This window comes from Colius striatus, chromosome 10 (genome assembly GCF_028858725.1).
Source record: "Colius striatus isolate bColStr4 chromosome 10, bColStr4.1.hap1, whole genome shotgun sequence".
Taxonomy (NCBI): domain Eukaryota; kingdom Metazoa; phylum Chordata; class Aves; order Coliiformes; family Coliidae; genus Colius; species Colius striatus.
In genome coordinates this window covers 14,337,298-14,358,391 of record NC_084768.1, presented here as the reverse complement: position 1 = coordinate 14,358,391, position 21,094 = coordinate 14,337,298, and the positions used below count along the sequence as shown (strand labels likewise).

Genomic DNA, 21,094 nt, shown 5'->3' with positions numbered 1-21,094 from the left:
GAATGAAGTATCCAAACACAGACACCTCCTATTTGAATTCTCACAGTCCTCCTCGCTACCTTCACAACTGATATCACACTTGTACATGGCAGCCGCTGGCTTGAATACAATGTGAGGTTTTTTGACATAAGGATTATTTTTAAGAACCTCAAATCTCTTTTGTTAGGCAACACATCATAACTCAAAATATGGTTTGATAACTTTAATGAGGCTTTACAATTTACATTCAGTATGCATTAGTTCACAAAATATAAGAAATCACATATACATATAAACTTTTGTTTTACAAGTCAACCAGTATGAACTACACAAGCTACATTTATTCACATAACAAAATGGAACATTGATAAGCTTCATTCATCAATCAGTATCTCAACAATTTACAGACCAACTTTTTTTTCAGCTGCTAAAACAACAAACTTCCATAAAGAACAAATAATTTATGTCAACAGACACACTGGCATCACATTATATGAAATGAAAAAGCCAAACTGAGTAAAGACTGAATGCTTCCAGATTTCAGCAGAACTCATGTGAAGCAACAGTGTGGAGCTTATACCAGCATCAAATGTGTCATTGGCTTATTGGGTCTGTAACTGAGAAAATAAATCACATACAGAAATTCTTTAGGGTAAATGAAGCCATTTCATTTCATTATAGGGTTATTTAACCCACTTATTTTCCAGCCTTTTTAAAACAAAAAGGAAATAGCTTTTAAAACAAAAAACTGAAATATGTAAACCTTTTGGGTTTTTTATTTAATGCATAAACTATTCTCACATACAACGTCAATTTGTAGTTTGTGAATAGTTTTGGTCCCTCAGACCACCTTCTTGATGAATCAGTTTTTAACTGCTCTATCCAAATATACCAACAGTTCACTAATGCAGTTATTTGAAATTAAGCAGGTAAAAATAACACAGACATTTCTATCTTAAAACTGTATCTCTGCAACAAAGTCTCTGATACTCTCGTTTTTGCTTATGAACAGGATACAGGGACAGAAACAAAGCTTCTTTTAGCAGCATTAAAGGTAAAGGGCCTTCTGTGTAAAAGTCCTGGAAACTTTCTGCTACCTTCAAATATAACAAAGACCCTCAGCTCTTCAAACACAGACACTGCAAAAACTGTTTGCTTTCATAAACAAAACTATGTTCCCAGTGCAGTTCCCTGCAGATGTGCTCATTTGGTCATGCCCATTTTTCACAAGACACATGTGTCCTTTTACAAATGAAGCAGATGTACCCCTTGAGCATTTCAGTATATGCATTAAGAGTATATGCATAAAGAGAAATTTCCTTCAGTGTGGGGGGAGGAGGGAAAACTCTTTTTACAGACTAACCACAGCCTTATGCCTGCTGGTTTCAACAAAATTTGTTGAAAGGACTAAAAACTCATCAATAGATCTGAAAATACATCTGTAAGAAAACTGAGTTGATCTCTTCTGTGTTCCCACAGAGAATCTCATCTTTTGACAGTAATTTTAAAGGAATACTCAAAGTGATGAAGTCTGCAGCTCTCTCAAAAATTCATGGAACAGTAAACAATTAAGAGGACAAGTCAATGAAGCAAGCAAACTGGATTATTTAGTAAGATGGACACAAGCAAAATGTTTTTTATATATGCAATTGGAAAATTCAATGCCTAGAAGCAATGAATAGCCCTATGGAATGAATGGATGGTAGACTTTATCCTAGGAAGCAGTGACTCTGCAACGCATTTCAAGGCATCACTGGTAGATAAATTCCATCCATTTTAAAACACACGTTGGAGACCACTTTAGTACTTGCATGTGTTCTTAAGAAGTCTGCTAAGGTAAAGGATTTGGTGGGGACTATTATAAAGAATATATTAGAAGGAACCCTGATCACTTTAGTACCTGGAAGGAAGAAATATAGAACGATTTCTCATTCTGCTATCAGTTTTGGAAGGGTTGTATTATAAAAGGAGTTAAAACATTCAAGTGCGTCTTTTGAAATAACAACATCAAACCTGTAAGCAACAGGATCAAAACAGTCACAATTGAAAACAAATGTCAAACCACTGAGCCTTTGAATTCATTTTAAGGTACTCCCCATGTATAAGTGTCGCCTCCATCATCTCTTCATACACTGTGTTTAACTTTATTGCCCCACAGAGCTAAGTGGCTGTAGGTTTATTTGTTTGGAACTTACTGGTGACTCAGATATTGCTGCAACTTTCAAAGAATTCTTGATGGAGCTGAGTTCCCACATGTGTAAGTTTATGACGTGAACACCACAACATCCCCTTGTGATCTTGTACAGGTTTTTAAGGACGGCTTTCCGGAGGAGAATGTATACCCAGGGATCTAAAATCTGATTCCACGTCGCCATTCGGAGAGCAAAAAGTATTGTTTCACAGGTCTCCTTTGAACGACTCTCATTTATTCCAATGCTGGCCATTGACAGCTGAAAATAGAACATTTTAAAATTATACATAAAAAAAATACACCAAGAGAGCAGGTAAATTACTGAAATTGTTTGAACGTTATCTCTAATCTCCACAACCTGAATGCATCCCAATTACAAGGTAAATATCGTATGTAACATAGCTCATCCTAGAAATCCTCTGATGTTTTACAAAGGACATATATGTATCTGCTGAACTACTTCTGCTGAACCTTGAGCAGAGGATAGTAAAAAGCCAGAGAATACCCTCCAAAACTAGGGATAAAAGGAATAAAAAAGGAATAAAAACTTATCCAGAATTTGAGATAACAAAGCATACCAAGACATTTCCAGGGATGGATTTTTTCCAAGGATAGAGATCACTGGTAGATCACAACATTTTACTGAAAAGGGTGGCTTTTTTCACATTTTCCAAATTAAAGTCTGCATAAAGAATATAGCACCTTTATTTCATCAAGAAGATCCACGCATTTTAAGCTGCAACAGTACAGTTTATTGACACCAGAGGGTTTAGAGGTTTCTAGGAAAAATTAAGCTAAGTTAAAAAGGGTAACGATACCACTACTATTGTCAATGGAGAGACAGAAGTTTTCATTCACTGTGGAGATACTGCACACCGGTAGACCTCTACCAGCAACAACACTGCCAGAACCAGTATTTTCACATGGGTGGAGGCATTAGTCTTCCAGTGTATCTCAGCAGGACTGCTTCTGACAAAGGCTACTCATGAGCTACACCAACCCAGTAAGTTGTGCCTGGCCTTCTTGCTCTGCAGAGCTGCAAACTCGGCTTTGAAACACCAGCCCCAGTGAAACACATGTCTCCAGAGCTCCTGCCCTGCAGAGACCTTCTTTGCAGGCTTTCCGCCACTGAGGTTTTGTAACCTGAGTTCCTGTGTGAAGAAAGACTGACTCTACAAAGCCAGGAATCTGCCAGAAGATGGTAAATTATCTCTCTCTATTATTAACGTTAAAGCACATGAAGACTTTTTTGGTAGAAAGATGAAACACTGTAAGGCTTTCAGTTCCACAGCCTTTAAAGTGATAGTTACTTAACTAAGAAATGGGATAGTTTACAAATGAAGCTACAAGTACACACATTTATTGAGCGATGAGAGGTAGGGTTAGTCTGAGAGCAGAGGGTTGCATTTTCACAAAGATATGCTGTAAAAATAAATTAATAAAAACAACTAAAAATGTTAATGAAGGAAAGAAGAAAGAAAACCACCAGTCAAGATTGCAGCAAACCTATTTAAAATGCTTCTATATATTCCTAGGCCTACCTATAGCTTGCAGGTCACCACATCTGAGTATAAACTTCCGTGGAACAGAGTGAACACATAAAAGGAGACTGTATGTACCTGACCAAGCATTTGCTCAAGCGTTTCTGTATCGAAATCCATGGGAGCAGTGAAGAAAGCCCCTAAAGAAGCTGGTAAGACTGGCAGAAGCACAGCTGGGAACTGGTGTGAGGAGGAGGAGGAATGTCTGAGCACTGAGCCAACACAAACACTTACTAGTCAGTTCCCTGAATCTGCTTTTCACCCCACAACCACTGGGTGCATTCCTCTCTGACATCAGCAGCCCACCCAAACTTGGACAATAACTTTGGCTTGTGGCATTGAACCTCTAATAAATAAAATGCAGGACTGTCCTGAGAAAACATTCTGTGCAGAAGCCAAAGTCAGATGGAATAGTCTCCTTATTCATACACATAGACAGGACAGCAAATGACAGTACAACAGAGCTCGCAGACCAATGTCCTTATCTGACATACTGCATGCTTAATGCACATGTTTAGCTTCCTAATCTGCTTCTTGATGGAGCTCAAAATTCTGTTTGTTGTTCTTCTCTTGCAGTCTGCAAAGTTAATAAATGCCAAATTCAATGCCATTGCAGCCTGGAAGATGAAACAGTAGATGTTGCCATCTAGAAAAAGTAGCTCCATCCAGATTTTGTAAAACTGTATTATTTTCTCACATGTTACCTAGCAAACTTGTGAAATTCCTTTCCACTCAGTCATAATCAACTCTAAGTGAATCAACCCAAGTTGCCGTTCAACTTGCTGGCTCAACACAGAATCATAGCCTTGTTAGGTTGGAAAAGACCTTTAAGATCACCAAGTCCAACCATTAACTTAACACTGACAAGCCCACCACTAAACCACATCCCTTAGCACCCCATCTATATGCCTTTTGAATATCTCCAGGGATGGTGACTCCACCACCTTCCTTGGCAGCCTATTCCAGGGTTTAACAAATCTCTCAGTGAAAAAGTTCTTCCTAATGTGCAATCTAAACTTCCTCTGGCACATACAGCACCTCTGTTTTGGTTATGGATTTCCATAAAGTAAATCAAGATAACAAGGAAATTTGATAACAAGGACCTCCTCTGCAGGCACAGAAAGGACACTTCTTATTTGACTAATACTGTTCAAAATGAGTTCAAAGTAAAGAAATTGATTCAAAGACTGACTGGTTTTTCCTTTCCTATAGGTGCATCAGGTTAGCATACGGATGGAATTCTGTCCTCTGCAGCCTGCAGTACACAGCAGGGAAGCAGAAAGAGGCAATGCAATTGCATCACTTCTATTAGTTTTCAGTCTCCACAACTGAATTTAATATTCATGCAGATTCACCAGTATGACTCAAAAAATTAATCCCCATCTGGTAAATAATGAATGTAACTGATGACTTTTTCTAACACATTTAGAAATATACAAATCCAAGTTGCGACTTTCTGAGTTATACAACGTTTATATGAAAGCAGCTGTAGTATGTCTTCCTGGTTTGCAAAATAAAATTATAGTACCACATGATGTAACCAATACAATTCAAACATTCTTTAGGAAAGTAACTATAAAAACAGAACTGTAAATGTGACTTTTTAAAACAAAACTAGTCACCAAGAGACTGACATAGAAAGCAGAGCAGATAAACATCAGAAATTCCCTTTCTCTGTCAGGCTCCACTTCTCTGCGGGAACCTTGCAGAGCCTCCCAAATCACCTACTCTTCCTTTAGATTTCATTACAAGGAGTTCTGAGAAATTCTATTCCATGAAGAAAATCTGTGAGGTTTTTAGTATTTGCAAGCTACTTATATTTAGTCACTGATGCTTATGTAAAATCCAGAGATGCATGCATGCTTCTCCCAAACCACCCAGGACTCAAGGCAGTACTCTACTGATCATGTCTCACTCCATGGAAGCAAAAAATTAATAATTTTTTGGAACTTCCATTATTCATACATACTACAAAGAATCCACAGTCTGCTATAAGCAAGAGCTGACAGAAGGTGATACTTTGTAGTACTCTACAAGCAAAAGCTTTAAGAAAAAACTTCGAAATAAAGGGGAGAAATCAAAATGCTTCTATGTTCAAATTTTATGTTTCATTTTATAGCTCTTAAGAACAGCCATTAGAAAAGAAACCCTGACAGTAAATTGCCTATGTCACTGCTATATAGATATTGCAGTGTAAAAACCAATCATTTTTGCAACAAAGTTGAGTATGCTTTATTTTATTTTTCATAGTCTACATAAATCGGTTTAAAAACAAGGGCTTCCAAGAAAAATGCGTAGCACATCACTTCTGCCATCAAGCTATTAGCACACACTGTATTACTTAAGACACATAATGCTTTTTGTGTTATGGATCTGCAACATGCTTTCCCACTAATGCTTTCCTTCAACTTTTAAAACTAAAAACTTGAACCATACCTTCCACTTCTATACACTAGATGATCATTTGGCTTAGCAAGTAAATTTTAACTGAGCACAGTGATTTTTTTTAAATGTGTATTTTAAAAGGAATTTGAAAAGACAAAATGTTTTAGCAAATTTTCTTCAACATTGAAGTCTAGAGGGTGCTTTAAGGAGATATGTAATACTTCTATGTGTAAAGTTTTCCAGGATTAGCTCTTGACAAGTAGCAGCAAAATAAGGAATCCCCTTTTCTCTCATTTATGCTTCTGTGAAAAAAATAATAATGCCACCAAAAATTAACAATGAATCTACTGGTTCATTATTCATTTGGGGAAATGTCTGTGTCTACCTTCCGAAATGAAGTTCTAGTCCAAAACAGGTAATTCAAGGACGGTAACTACTACCTGCCATGATATGCATCCTTAAACATGCAAGGTTCCTTATTAACCTGTTAAAAGCAGATAGTCTGAGACAGACCTTTCCTTTATCAGGGTCATATACTCTCTGTGGAAATACAGAACTGAGAAAACAGATAGAAAAGACTGGGATGACCAGAGGTAGCTGAGGTTGCAAAAATGTTTTCTAGAACTTTATTTAGCCTTTATATGCTCCACACTTACTCCCCTTAACATGGAGCTGCCTAAACCTTCTGGAAGTATGTCAAAGTTGAAGGCGCTCAGAACTCAGAGGTGCTACCAAAGCACTACTGCTGTGATAAAACTCAAAAAAGTATAGAGAAAACAGTAAAGCACAACATTTTCATTTCTTTCTCAAGACACAGCTGATTCTGTGACCAGGCACTTTCTGATTGGCCAAGGATACTCCTTCACGAACATGATACCATTCAGAACACATGCCCAAGCATCCCTCTGAATTGGTGGAGCAGGTCTCCCATCAACTGGACACCAAAAAAAGGATTGCAGTGTAGCATCAAACACATGAGACTGCAGTCATGACATTAAATTAAGGCTCTGTTGGTGTTTCCCACCCAAAAGCTCGGCTCCATCTCACCTCACCATACAATCCCTCATCATTGAGGCTGCTTAGTTCTTCTGAGCTTTGCACTCTCCTCACAGAGGCTCAGGTCTGCAGAGGACGCTCAGTCTCTTGCACTCCATTACTGTACCATTGGAGTCAAGGATGACATTTTTATCACCTGTGTTTTTACAGCTTTATGCAAAATATTTATGGATGGCAATACACTTCCTGAACAAATATTTAGAAACATAATTTGAAATGAGATCTTTATGTATGCAAGAATTTGTCAAAATTACTGGAAAAAAATAAAGTTCCACAATGTTTGACTCACTATTTATATTTTATTAACTACATTTGGCATTATCATGCTCTGTATAAGGCAGGAATGCAATTATGAAGTAAGCTTCATAAACAGAAGGATTATATTGTTTGCATAAATTCACAAATGTTAACCTAAAGTGAAGCTTTTATTTTCTGTCAGCTTTCCTCTTGGACACTACCTGTTTGCATCTGTTTTGCAGTAACATAAATTCAGGCTGGGACTGAATGAGGTACTCCAAGTCACCTTTTTGTTTCTCCAAAGGAAACCAGATATTTCCATCTTGGATTGAGAGTCTTTTTTCCTTCTTTCCTTTCCTCCCCCTCAAAATCAGAAATACTATGGTTCAACTATCTGGCAATGTAATTACTCTAACAGATTAACTGATTAACTCATTTGAAAGGAAAGCAAAATGGCTATGGATAGAGAAGATTTTAGCACTGAAAACAGTAAAGGACTCACTTTGTAAGGAAAAGACATAGTGTCCATACCAAAACCAAATAAACAACCTGTTTCCTGAGCTACATGTTTAAAGTTACAAGAAAGCCTGCTTCCATAGAGTGAGGAATGTATCGCTGCCTAACAACAAGGACTGTAACAAAAACTTCTTGTACAAAAAATCTTATACATCAAATTCAAATATTCTTTACTCAGCAATGCTGAAAGAAACTTTACAGGACAACTGCTAATCCTCTTGGGACCAGAAAACAAAAAACTTCTAATACTGCATAATAATGATCATCCTGAGAAACACAAATTTCATAAATACTAAGAGATGTAACAACTATAGACCTTCAGGATCCATTTATTCTTCTACTACAGTCAGTTGAGTAAAGCTTCAAACCCTGAAAATGGCCTATTACTTCTCTTTTACTGCTTTGCTTTTTTCAGATTTTCACACCCATGTGAAAAACAATCACATTTTTTACTGGTTAAATAAGTATTCTCATTGATCTATGCACAACAGAACTCTCATTAATACTCTACAAATACCCAAAGAAAGAATCACAAATAACATCTAATACTGGCAAGGAAGAGAACTGTCTGAATACAAGGGAAAAAAAAGAAAAATATATACTATTCAGACAATCTGGAGGAAAAAGGAGCTGCAAAGGTCCATAATTATAGAATGATTTCAGCATTCAATTACTGTTATGCACAGGATCAAATCAATAGCTTAGAAATGAAGTGTCTTTTCAAACATCACCATGTGCACACTGCTTCATTACTGAAGTCATCCTCCACTGTATTCACATGTCTGAGGAGAGATACAACATAGATTTAGCAATCACAGGCAAATTTTCCACTTATGTCTTTGAGAACAAGAAAATGTTCTTCTATAGGGAATGCAGGATCTGACAGTTCTTATCTGGCCATTTTTTTAATCCTCTCAGATTAGTTACTTTTTGTCTAAGAGGCCAAGAACTAGACTGAATTCTCTAAGGTCTAATTGTCTAAAAAACCTCAGCTCAGGACATCCCTTACACAAAGGCTCATCTTCAGCCTTCTTCAGAAATCATGCAGAAACATAGCTCCAATGCCACTCAAACTGGCCTTTTGGTATGTATCTCTGAATGAGGTCCTCACATAGCTCATTAAAGAGGAGCTTAGAGCAAGGTTATAAGCTGCTTTCCATTCCTTGCTGTGTCTGGAGTACATAAGAGGAATTCTTCAGCAAGAGACAGTGTATTACTTAGAAGTAACTCAGGCTCATTCAACCTGCTCAGCCATTTTGCCTCATCCAATGTGAGAAAGAATCCAAAAGAATTAGTTGCAATTACAAAAACTTTACAGCAACTCCTGTTGTAAACTCTTTCTGTAATGTTCTGCCACCTGACCATTACTACTTCCAAAAGCACATGCACATAACCCATAACAGGATCATGCCACTGTTCTGTTGGGTGCTGTGCACACACAGTAAACAAGCACTCCCTCCAGGAGTTTGTAATCTAAATTGCAATTCAGCAATTTCTGAATATTTTAATGTAAAATTTCAGTCTTAAAGGCAAAAAATGAAGAATTTTTGCTCTTTTAAGTCTAATCAGTGTATTTTTCAGAGGAGGACCCAAATAATGCTCTCTCTCAGACATTAACTGATTTTACACTACTATTGTGCTTGAAAGCATTTATAATCACCATGCAAAACTTTATGACTGGGAATTAGTACTATAATACATATCCCACAGAATATACAAATGTATATCACACCCTGATGTCTGTCATGTTAAACCTGTTGAGGATGAAGAACTTTCTGGAGTTGTTCTGTGAGAGTGTATTTGTCCCGGAGACTTTTCAGCAATAAGTTTACCATTTAAAGTCTTCAAATAGTCAGGAAAGAGAGCTTTCCTAAAATAACCATCCAAAAATGGTTATGATGTGTAGGACATTTTCCAAAAATGGCTATGCAGTGTATGATATTTTAAGGCAGAAAGGCCTGAATAAGTGTAATATCTAGGAAATAGGAAGAATTCTCCTATACCAAACAAAATTGGAATGTATGTCAAATTAGCTTACTTTTTAATATCAAGCACAGAATCAAAAACCTTTGCCAACTGAATAATCAAGGGGAAGTTATGAATAGCAAATTTATCCATCTGAAGTTTTCAGAATTTTATTTTTTGAGATGGTAAGTTCAAAATTTAAAAAGATGAAGAAAATTGTCTGTGAAAGTCACTGACATCTATCTGGAACAACATAACGTAGTTTAATTTTGAAAGAAAAACAGGGCCATGTTGTTTTGAAGATGCAATGTTCTCACATGGCAAATAACCTACTTTCCCTAACTTTTCTCTCCAAAATGAACCATTCTCATTGCATTCTGATGGCACTACATTTTCAGAAAAAGGCTCTATTTAAGTTTTTCCAAACAGCACAAGTAAGCATAGATTAAAAAAGCTATAATTATGCTTCTCCAAATGCCTCTGGTAAAGGACAATCTGATACTCAGCTCTTCTTCCTTCCCAGGTTCATATCATGGCTGCAGGACAATATGTTGACCATTGTACATTTCTTCTCCATAAATTTCCTGTGGAGAGGGTATCTCAGCTGCTCATCTCCCTGACTTCTATAAGAGGAAGGTAAATACTTGAATTAAAAATATAGCCACAATTAACATAGAGTTTCTAAGCACTCTATGATAAACTACACCCTAGAACACACTTAAAAACATTTTTTTTCAGTGATTCATATTTCTCAGAAAGGCTAAGGCCCATAAGAGGTTTACAAACTGTTAAAGATAAAAATAGGAAGGGACCAATTCTGAACACGGAAACAATACTTTTGAAACTATTCTTTAGGTAGGTATAATCTAAAATTATACTAATTCAATTTCTCATCTAACTTGGCAGAAGTTTGCCAGCTGTGCCTCTTAAGAATGCAAAATAAAAGACCTCCAAAACCAATACTGAAGGAAGTGTGAACATCTTATCCAAGGGTTTGTAGTGTCATAGAAATACATCTCAATAGTGGGCTGAACTTTTAAATGCATTGTATTAAACTTCCTTATTCTCTCTCTGCCAACACCTGCAATTTCATTCCATGGAGTGTTTTCATGGCGACATACCAAAACACACTGAAATCATCTGAGCTGCTGTTTAAACCTTATTCTGCAGGAAACTAAGCTAAAAAGACCCTTTCTGTCTTGAAACTAACAAAAAATTCAATCAGAATAAATGTTCTTTTTCCTCTTAACCCCTAAAGTCAGCTATTCATTCCAAATATCTTTGGGGCCATATGGAATGACACTAACATACCATTGACTTAACCTTGAGTATCAGAAGCTCATTCAGAGGAACTCAAGCAAGCATAGTAATTGAATTTGCACAGTACTGACAGATGTATTGAGAAACTCGTCAAGCAACAAAAAGGCCATGATATGAGGGAGGGTGAGAGGCCTTTTTCTAGTGTAGTTTGAAAGACAAGCAAACTCAAATGAGATTTTTTTTTTCCTTCCAGAGGAACTCAGGGATCATTTTATTCAGTCAAACAGCCACTCCTGATCTGACCTCTTTTGACACAGTAAAGTCTAGAAGAGAAGTAAAAACCTACAGTCAACAATGACTATTACTATACTGATGCTTTGGACTAGGGATGAAGAAGCATATCTAGCAGGCCTTTAGCTAGCAAAAACGGTTTTTCCTTTCCCTATGAAACTGATTCATTTATCAAAACCATTTTGGCAGAAGTCGGCTCCTGAGATGGGCTTGCACACAGCCCAACAAATGCAATGACAGTATTCAGCACATATTCCCATGGAGGTCCTGCAGAAGGTCACCTCTCCTGTGCCTATCAGCCTGACACAAACAGGGTGTGAATCATAGCTGAGACTCAACTCGAACCACATCTTTACTCTGACTAGAATAGAACAGAATAGAATTGTTTAGGTTGGAAAATACCTTTAAGGTCATTGAGTAAAATCACCAACCTAGCACCGTGTGTCCACCACTAAACCATGTCCCTAAGTGCCACATCAAGGCTTTTAAATACCTCCAGGGATGGTGACTTGGGCACTTCTCTAGGCAGACCATTCCAATGCCTGGCAATCCTTTCAGTAAAGAATTTTCTCCTAATGTCCGGTCCAGGGAGCTAATATCCATACCCCTGGCACAACTTGAGACCACCTCCTCTTGTCCTATCCCTTGTTACTTGGAAGAAGAGACTGATCCTCCCCTCACTCCAGATTCCTTGCAGGTAGCTGTAGAGAGTGATCATGTATCCCCTCAGCCTTCTTTTCTCCAGGCTAAACAACTCCAGTTCCCACAGCCACTTTTCATGAAATTTTTGCTCTGGACCCTTCACTAGCTACATTGACAACACATCCCATCATTGTATGGTGTCAACAGAGAAATGTTCTAGTAAAACATGACAAAAATTCAATGACAAAAGCCAGCACAAACATAGTCATTATCATTGATTATCTTTTTCAAAATCAGAAACTTGAAAAAGACAAAGTGTGTTTTTCCCCTGTGAAAGTAACTTTTACATCAGCATTCAAAGCTGCAAGGTTACCTATGTTTAAGAGAATCTCCTTTAGCCTTCAGAAACAGATAACTGTAAATCAAAAGCCTAATTTACTCTTTTTCAAAAGAAAAGATCACTCTCCTTTTTGACAGTGCCTAAGGTGGCACAATGAGCTCAGAGACTGCAGCTTTGACTAACAATATGTATTACTAGCGAGAATACAATTCTGCAGAGCAGCCACCCATGAGATCTAGGGTGGCTGCACTGTATGTGGCAGCAAGGGCCTCGCTTCAAGGGTAACATGAGTATGAAATCCTAGCAAAGTGTCACTGTGCATGTATATACATGACTACACATACAAAAACACTAAAATGAGATGCACAGAGGATCACCTTATATAGCAAAATAACTTATATTGTATGCAACTATACCGCCAAGAATTTAGTTAGTTTAAAACTTGGAATCTGCTCATCTCCTTTAGCACATACTAACTGTGAGCCTGTCTCAGCACCCAAAATACCTGGTGGAGCAATCAGGGTGGGCTGGAGTATGGGTATTCTACTGAAAGCCTCCTTGTTAGTGGACCATTGCCCTTCTAAACTCCTCTAGCAGCATATTCACTGAAAGGACTGCTCAGACCAGCTCAGTCAGGTTCTAGGTTGGAGTGATTCAGCAAACTGTAATCTAAATACAGCCCTAGGTGCACAAAAAACAACCACCAAACCTCAATGCATGAGAGAATCTGAGGACAAGAAGTCAGAACAAGTTTAGAGAGATGCAGTTAGCATAACAAATCGTGAAGGGAAGAGCTGACATAAGAAGAGACTGCTAGAAATTAATCTACACAGTAAAACCAGCAACTGAATAAGAGCTGATTTAATAATATGAAATAAATAGCTGAAGTATTTTTAAAAAATACCCCAAAACAAGTAAACAAAAAAACCAACAACAACAACAAAAACCCACAAAAAACCAAGAGTGGGTATTTTCTGCAGCAGAGAGGCAAAACTGGAATGAAAGTAATCAGACAACTGCACGGAAAAAGACCTTCACAAGAATTATTTCATTGTAACTATTTTTCTCAGACTGTGTCCCAAACATGAAAAGTATTAGATATTTCTTCATATCATAATTTGTTTCCACAGGTGAATTTTCTCTGAAATAAACTCCTCTTCACAATTAAAGGGAGTTCACTTTGCTACACCAAAACCAAAATTTAAAACATGTTTATCCCTTGAGCCCCAAAGAATTTGACATACTGAAATCAGAATTTGCTCAAACGAACACAGCTCCAAAAAAAAAAGCTGTTTCATGACAGGCCAGACATCAAGTAACAGCCAAAACCCAGCTTTATATAACAATCTGTTTCACCAGAAATGCTTATCACAGAATGCTCCGGCCCAAGTATTTACTTTGGGAATACAACCTCTAGGGACAACATTTATTCAACAAAATTCATATATCCCTAGCAATGGGCTAAGACACTAGCAAGGCTGAAAAAAAGATTATTTACTATGCAGAGAAGTTGAAACATCTATCTTTGAAACACACTTTCCGGGAATTATCCATCACAAAGCAAAATTATTTGGACTGTCAGCACAAATATGCCTCTCAAATCGTTGACTGCATAGATTATCAGAAACTTCATGAATTTCACTTGTTGCTTTTTTTGTGAATTCCCTCCCACTCTCAATTCCTCCAAAAGAAAGGAATTTTCACCCATATGGGAAGAAGCAGGGAGTATCCTTCTTTCTGGTACTTCACTTAGGAAAGTTTCCAACACTGACAGAAAACTTTAAAAATTTCTCATTTTTGAGGAACAGGTGAGATGGAGCTTCAGGAAAGACATCAGAGGAAGCAAAGGAATCAGAAGGAAAGAAAAAGAATCAGAAGGAAGTCCTGGTCCAACAGCCCCAAGTAGACCTCCACATGAGCTATGCCATGGGCTTTGCCTCAGGAAAATGCTCCCAATCTCCAGGAGTCTTAAAATAGAGCGAGTGATTTACTATAATATCATATTTAATGTTATATATATATATATATATATATATATATATATTTACACACATATATAAAGGCATCATAACAAGTTCACTCCCATGGAGCAGATGCAGAAGTCATGTTCAGTTCAACACCATACATCATAAAGATCAATATCACATCTCATGCCTCTAGTGTCATCCAAAGGTGATTTTAGCACAGGTAGTGACTAAATATACAACTCTATTTGAAACAAAAATAAAATTAAATCTAATAACAAGGCAAATCTACAGTTGGGTTACAGTATTGGATAGACTTAATTTTGGTAGCCATGGGCATGTGACAACTGACGTAACCTCAGACCAGATTAAAAACATTAGAAAAATAAACAGATCAAACCCTCCATCAGATGGACTCACACCAAATAAATCCAAATTCTTGTGTCTGCCGACCACATGTGGCATAAACTACATGGCCTTCCTCCCCTTCTTCTTCCAAAGGTTTGCTTGGTTTCCAATCAGTTTGGTTTATATCGAGGCAATTCACTCTCATGGAACATTTTGTTCTGTATCCTCTTTAGGATGGAGAACATAGGTAAAATTCACAATTCAAAGACTGACACTAACTTCTAGATTTAGCTTTGAGAAAAATTAAACAAGCAAATGATTGCCAAATAAGCATGTATTTAGCTACTTTGCCAAATAATTTCACCTGTGAATATCTGATCATATTTATTTCAATAAATACTTATTTTGGGATATGTTATTTATATTATAGAGTGCAAACCATACATTTCACAAACTAAAAGCCCTAAGAAGTTTCAGATAGTTCAGACTAATAGATCTGGATCATCAATTCATGGTAAATCGTATGTCTTAATAAATTCTGGATCTCTTTTATTGTAGCACTTCAGCAGCACGTTCATGGCAAAGCTTTATTCCACTGCATCTTTATACTCTGCTGCAGCCCAATAAAGCTTGTTAAATTAACACTGCACTTAAATTCTGTTTGTATTCCATAAATGGAATGCTATTAAAACAAAGATTGGGTAATTCAGAGACTCTGATGTACACTCTACAGTCTTAATAGCTAAGAAAGGTAATACCTACCAAAGACCTCATCCTATTGCACTTCCCAGATGACCAAAACACTAATGATGGCTAAAACACTAATTGTTTCAAGAACTAAATCCTACCCTACACTAACTTTTTTTAACTTCTCATTTCTAACATGAATTTGTCCATATTGCAGAAATATCTTCAATACTGCCAGGTTAATTTTTGGAGATAGTTTGGCTCATTTCAGAGGACAATCAGAAGCAAAGCATCACAAGCCCGGAATGCACAAAGAGCACTGGTAGGTTTGCCAACCAATGAACCAGAATTGCTCATGTATCACCTCCTTCTGCAACAGTCACAAAAACTACTGAGTCTAAAATTCAGCGAATCATTCACTGTTCTGTATCAACAGCTGGTGAAAATGCCAAGCTCTGAAAGAATTCTGAAGAAAAAGAAAATCCTGCTGGAATAATAATTGATTGACTGAAGTTAAATACTTTAACAAAAGTAGTGTTGTGATTTCATTGAAGATTGTCAGGATTTTTTTTAAATATGTTTTTATCATTAAGAAAAACTGAATGGCATAACAAAATCACCAACATGGAAAAACAACCACAATAGTTGCAATTTAGTGTTCCTTCATATGTTGAATAAATGAAGTATCTCTTCTGAGTTAAAAGTCTATAGCTCTTTTGTGTCCCAAGGGCTTTTAAAAAAAAAAAAAATTAATTCCAACTTTTAAGAACAGTTATTTTATCTGAAAATAATGTCACCAGAAGATACATACTGGGGGTTTTTATGAAAAGTAAAGCCATCATTTGAGTATTTTTTCTTGAAAACCATTCTATTTCTTGCCCCAGATAAACTTCAGATGCCTGGAAGTAATTGAAAGGAAGTTCGCTACAAAAGCTTGCCATACTGTTTTGACAACTTTTACTGTTTATGCTCTATACGCTACAGCCACCATACTTTCAAAAGCCAACATAAACTATGCTGCAGAGCAAGACTAGAAAAAGTCTCTGTGTGTTGAACAAATGTGAGTTTTCATTTATTTCATTGACATAGAGATTTATATTCAGATTCTCTCCTTGACGTCTGTGATACTGGATTAATTAAATGCTACCTGCCAGATACACTCTACTCCTCCTGCACCTAGGCTAATATCGGTGTCTGAGAACCAGCTCAGGTAGCTCCACACTATCCCATAGGCATTGAGTAGGTGAGATATAGCAGGATTTTATTCACATCTCATATTTAAATTTCTATATTTGTAAGCTCAAACCAAAACTGCTCCTCACTCATATCAGTGGAAAACTACGGGACATTGTTTCTAGGAAACAAATCAAGACTTCATGTTATTTGTGACTCTCATACTCGTGAAAAAATAAATTTCCTTCAGTCAGGTTTACTATAGTAAAAACAGTCACAGCTAATACCAGATTTATAATGCCATCATACAACAGAAGATGTCAAATCCTTCCCTGTATCATAATCCCATATCCTTTGACCCTCCTCACTGACAGAGCACACACTAACATGAGCAGCACTCACCGCTTCTGAAGAGTCACAGAAGTTACCAAGCAGTCTGAAATTACAGTCAGGACAGCTGAGAAAGCTCACCAACTGTACACAGCAGCTTTGCTAGTCATCTGTCCAGATTAGAAACCCAGCTCTGTTAGGTCTAAATCAAGTTTTTATTTGAACCCACTGCCAGTCACTGTTTTCTGACATGACTCTTTAGACCAAAGTCCTTAATACTCTGCTAGTGAAGGATTTTAACTATTATCTTTGCTAACACAGTTCACAAGTAGCAGTAAACTGTAATAACAGTGAAGAGACAACCATAAATAGAAAATTGTATATACTACAGCTCAGACTAAACAGACTTGCCACTCCAAGATTTCACTGAATTTTTGGACAAGCTCAGTTTCAGCTCTGATTTATTTTAGCCATCATTCTGCTACCATGGTCTGCTTAACCACGCAGAAAATACAGTCCTCACAGTCCCTGTATATTTAGCTCAATGTATTTTGCTTACTGTCAGAACTGGAGAATAATTACTATTTTTGTTCTAAGTGCACAGGTTCATCCACTATGGGCAATATGCCGTAAAATTAATACACTGGAGAGTGAACGGAGCTGTTGTCACAGCTAAGGCACCTTGAAACTTGGGAGATAAAAAAGCATAACTTTTATACAGTGAAGTGCATTAAAAATTGGCAAACACGTTAGGGTCTTACCAGGAATGGACTCCAGCAAATGCAAGAAACACACATAATAGCCAATAGCTGAATGATCATTTCAAAATGATGAGATCTGCCTTGTCTTTGTTGACTTCTAAATTTGACTCTTAAGAGGGTAATTCCTGTGACAGCATTGCACAAGAATGAAACAGCAAGGGCCAGTAACCCAAGGCAAGAAAAAAGTAAGAGATAAAATCTGTCTTCCCAGTCCTCAACATGTTCTGTTTTATAGAAGCACCAGGTCCTCGATGCTTGAATTTGATAGGCTCTAAACCTAAGAACAGGCAGCAAAGCTATAAGAACAGCAAACAGACATACCATAGTCAACATCATTTTGACATGTTTAGAAGTCATTTTTGTAGAGTGAAATATTGGCTTAGTGACTCCAATGCACCGTTCAACAGCCATCACGCTGCCCAGGAAGAGTGGGCACAAACCAAAGAAAACCATGCAGATGCCAAAAACACTGCAAAGAATATTGGACTGGTTAAATCGGATCCAGTCTTTATCTGATGCATACACAAACACCGCAATCGCTCCATTGATGAGGTGGCCAAAGAGATCTGTGACGACCAAACTGCTAGCAAGAAGCAAAAAGGAGGCTTTTGATTTCTGTCTAAATCTCTGATACGCCTTCATGAGAATTGCTATTGCAAGACTGTTGGACAAAATTCCCACTGTCATGAAGATTATTGAAAAGAACACTGAAATCTTCTTCTCCGTGTGGCAGGTCGTGTTTTTCAAGATTCCAAATCCAGCCAGCCCTGGTGATTTTGAACTGTTCATGGTTAGGAAAGGAGAGGCAGATCTCAAAGCATTTCAGCAGTCTCGCAATCAAAAGGCATCTGCAATATTAAAAACAAATATACACACACTGTAAAAGGCACACCACTGTTCAAATGACATTTGAAGCAGAAATTCCACAATATTAGTCTGTGGTACAAATCTAATTCTCTAGTTTTCTGAGTGATATGATATGGCATCATATTTTAAGTGCATCGGTCACAGGATAAAACGATTATCCGCATGCATTAATACAACACAGATACAGTGCATGGTATCTCTATGATCTCTGAACATAAGATACATACACAAAAAAAGTTTAGCAATTACATAATGCTCATGTAGGTATAATCAGCGAAACCATAAAAAACATTCTAGTAAACTACATATATAAACAAATGTTTTTGCAATATACTCCTAGAAGGAAAGTATTTATCAGCCCAACCACAGTCAAAAGTGAAATATTCAAACTGAAATGTTTTGAAATTATAATCGCACTCCATTATTTTTTTTCATTGTTAAGCATTTACTTCCAAATCAACATTCTAACATCTTCCAAGTAATTCTCTCACAATTCAATGTTTTAAAGCTTTAACCTAACCAACACTAAAATCTCCAACTCCGCGGTTCACTCACTGAAGCACAAACTTGTATTTTAGACGCACCCTTATTTAGAAGCCAATTCTGCAAGTTACTTTACACGTTATCTCCCATCTCGACTCTCGGGACATTCCTGCTGGCAAAAACTTCTCATGCAGGGGAAAAAAAAAGGCAAAAAAAAAAAAAGGCAGGCTTTAATGACGCTCATTACACAGAGGCGCTGAAGTCTCCCAGTGAGCTAAAGCGGAGACCGGTTAAGCCGCGGCCACGGGTATTTCTACCCCTCAGCGCTGCTGAAGCGGAGTACAGGCAGCAAAAACCTCAGGCGGAGCTCCCTCGCTTCCCACCTACCCGGAGCTCGGCCGCCGCGCTAAGTGTCAACCTGTGCGGCAGCAGGTGCCCAGGGCCGGCAGCCGGGGAGCGCCCCGGCCACCGCCGCTCCCGTCGTCCCGCAGCGCCCTTAAGTGCGCGCTGCCGCCGCCGCCGCCGCCGGGGGCGGGGCGAGCTCGCCACGCCGGGCACTGGGACCACCGGCTGCTACTGGTACCGGCCCCGGTCCCGGCTCCGGCTCCGCGGCGCCGCCCGGGGCCGTCGCACCCCGCGGAGCCCCCACCGCCCGGTGCTCCGCTGCTTCCCCGCCCCGCTGCCGGCCCGCCGCCGCTCACCTCTGCTTCTCTTCGCGGCGCCGGCAAAAGGCGCCGGCTTCGCGGCGCAGCGCGATGCCCCGCCGACCGGCCCGCCGACACCGCCGCCGCCCCCAGCCCGCCCGGCGCCGCCCGCCCTCCCTGCCTCCGCCTTCCCGTCCTCCCTCCCTCCCTCCCCGCTCCGGGAACCGTCCATTCCCCGGGTGGGACATGTCTTCGCGCCGCGGGAGTCTCAGCTGATTCCCGTTGCTCTAGTCGGGGCAGTGGGGCTCCGACTGCGCACAGGGACGCGATATCTGCCCCACACACACACTTAACCCCAGCGTCCCTCGGCCTGGCCCTTCTGGAAAGGACTGCGGGACAGTTCGGGCAGCCCCGGGAGCGTCCGGCTCTGTCCTAGGAGCTGGAAAGACCGAGCTCAGGCGAGAGACGCAAGGAGCTCATCCCTCGCACACCACCGCAGAGCCTCCTGCCTTGCAGTGCCAGGGTACAGAGAGGTGTCCAACAAGGAGGGCCTGGCTGCCTTAACACGAGGACCTGCCAGCCAGACAGCATGAGTGCTTACCCACGCCTCTGGAGCAGCCACAATTCATGGGGCAACCAAGGGACCCCATCTGTCAGCCTTATCCTTTTGCTTTCCGTGTGCTTCTGCCCAACCAAGTCTCTTCGCCAGCATGCAAGGAGCTCAGGAAGGGTAGCTTCCTGGAATACTGCCACAGGATGCAGCTGTGCACATCACTAGACACACACCACTTGTACCTACCAGACCGTGTAGAGCTATCAGTGCTCCTTGGACCATTTCTCCACTGGAGCAATACAAGAAGAACTAGCCAGATAAAGAGTTAATGATACTATGGATAAGGCTGGAGATCCAAAGGTTCTTTGTTTACCATCATGTGCTCAGGCTGTTATAACTTGAAGTTATTGATAACTTTTAAGTTCTCTCATTCATCAACGTCCAGGAGTACCAAATAAACCTGAATAGGAATTTTTATTAAAAACACTTACTACAGAAAGAAGCCAAAGTATAAAATCACTGTCAAACTATAAAACTGTAAAATATTATACAATTTGTCATGGGCAAGAATGACAGAGAACTTGTGTATACTTCCATTGAGACACAGCCTTGAGCTGTACTAGTCCAGCTCCACAAGGCAATTATTTATAAATTAAAATCATCAAACATGTTACAGTTTTTGCTTAACTTCATCCTTGTGCACTATGGGTACAATTTGTCTCTCACTAATCCACCAGTGAGGTAATGCAGGCCAGCTAAACCTGTTCTTTCAAGTAGTATCTTGAGTCACATATACAAGCTGTTAAAAACACCGTGTGATGGTCTTCGTCAAAATGCTTGTCAGATGTTGAGGTCTTCAATCAGTTATACAATTTGGTCTG

The 21,094-nt window shown here is 38.9% G+C and overlaps 1 protein-coding gene across 5 annotated transcripts; it reads right to left on the bottom strand.

Annotated features, from left to right (window-relative positions):
- Positions 1-201: 201 nt before the first annotated feature.
- Positions 202-19,802, bottom strand: PTGFR (prostaglandin F receptor). 5 transcript variants are annotated; one of them, XM_062003967.1, is made up of 4 exons: positions 19,404-19,490; positions 19,118-19,198; positions 17,667-18,514; positions 202-2,429 (listed from the first exon to the last, which is right to left on the bottom strand). In XM_062003967.1, the coding sequence occupies exons 3-4, from the start codon at positions 18,453-18,455 to the stop codon at positions 2,124-2,126; spliced, it is 1,095 nt and encodes a 364-aa protein (XP_061859951.1). In that variant the 5' UTR covers positions 18,456-18,514; positions 19,118-19,198; positions 19,404-19,490; the 3' UTR covers positions 202-2,123. The 5 variants fall into 5 exon arrangements, with proteins under 5 accessions (XP_061859951.1, XP_061859952.1, XP_061859950.1 ...); XM_062003968.1 differs by lacking the exons at positions 19,118-19,198; positions 19,404-19,490 and adding an exon at positions 19,718-19,802; XM_062003966.1 differs by having other exon boundaries at positions 19,118-19,490.
- Between the last annotated feature and the right edge of the window lie 1,292 nt (positions 19,803-21,094).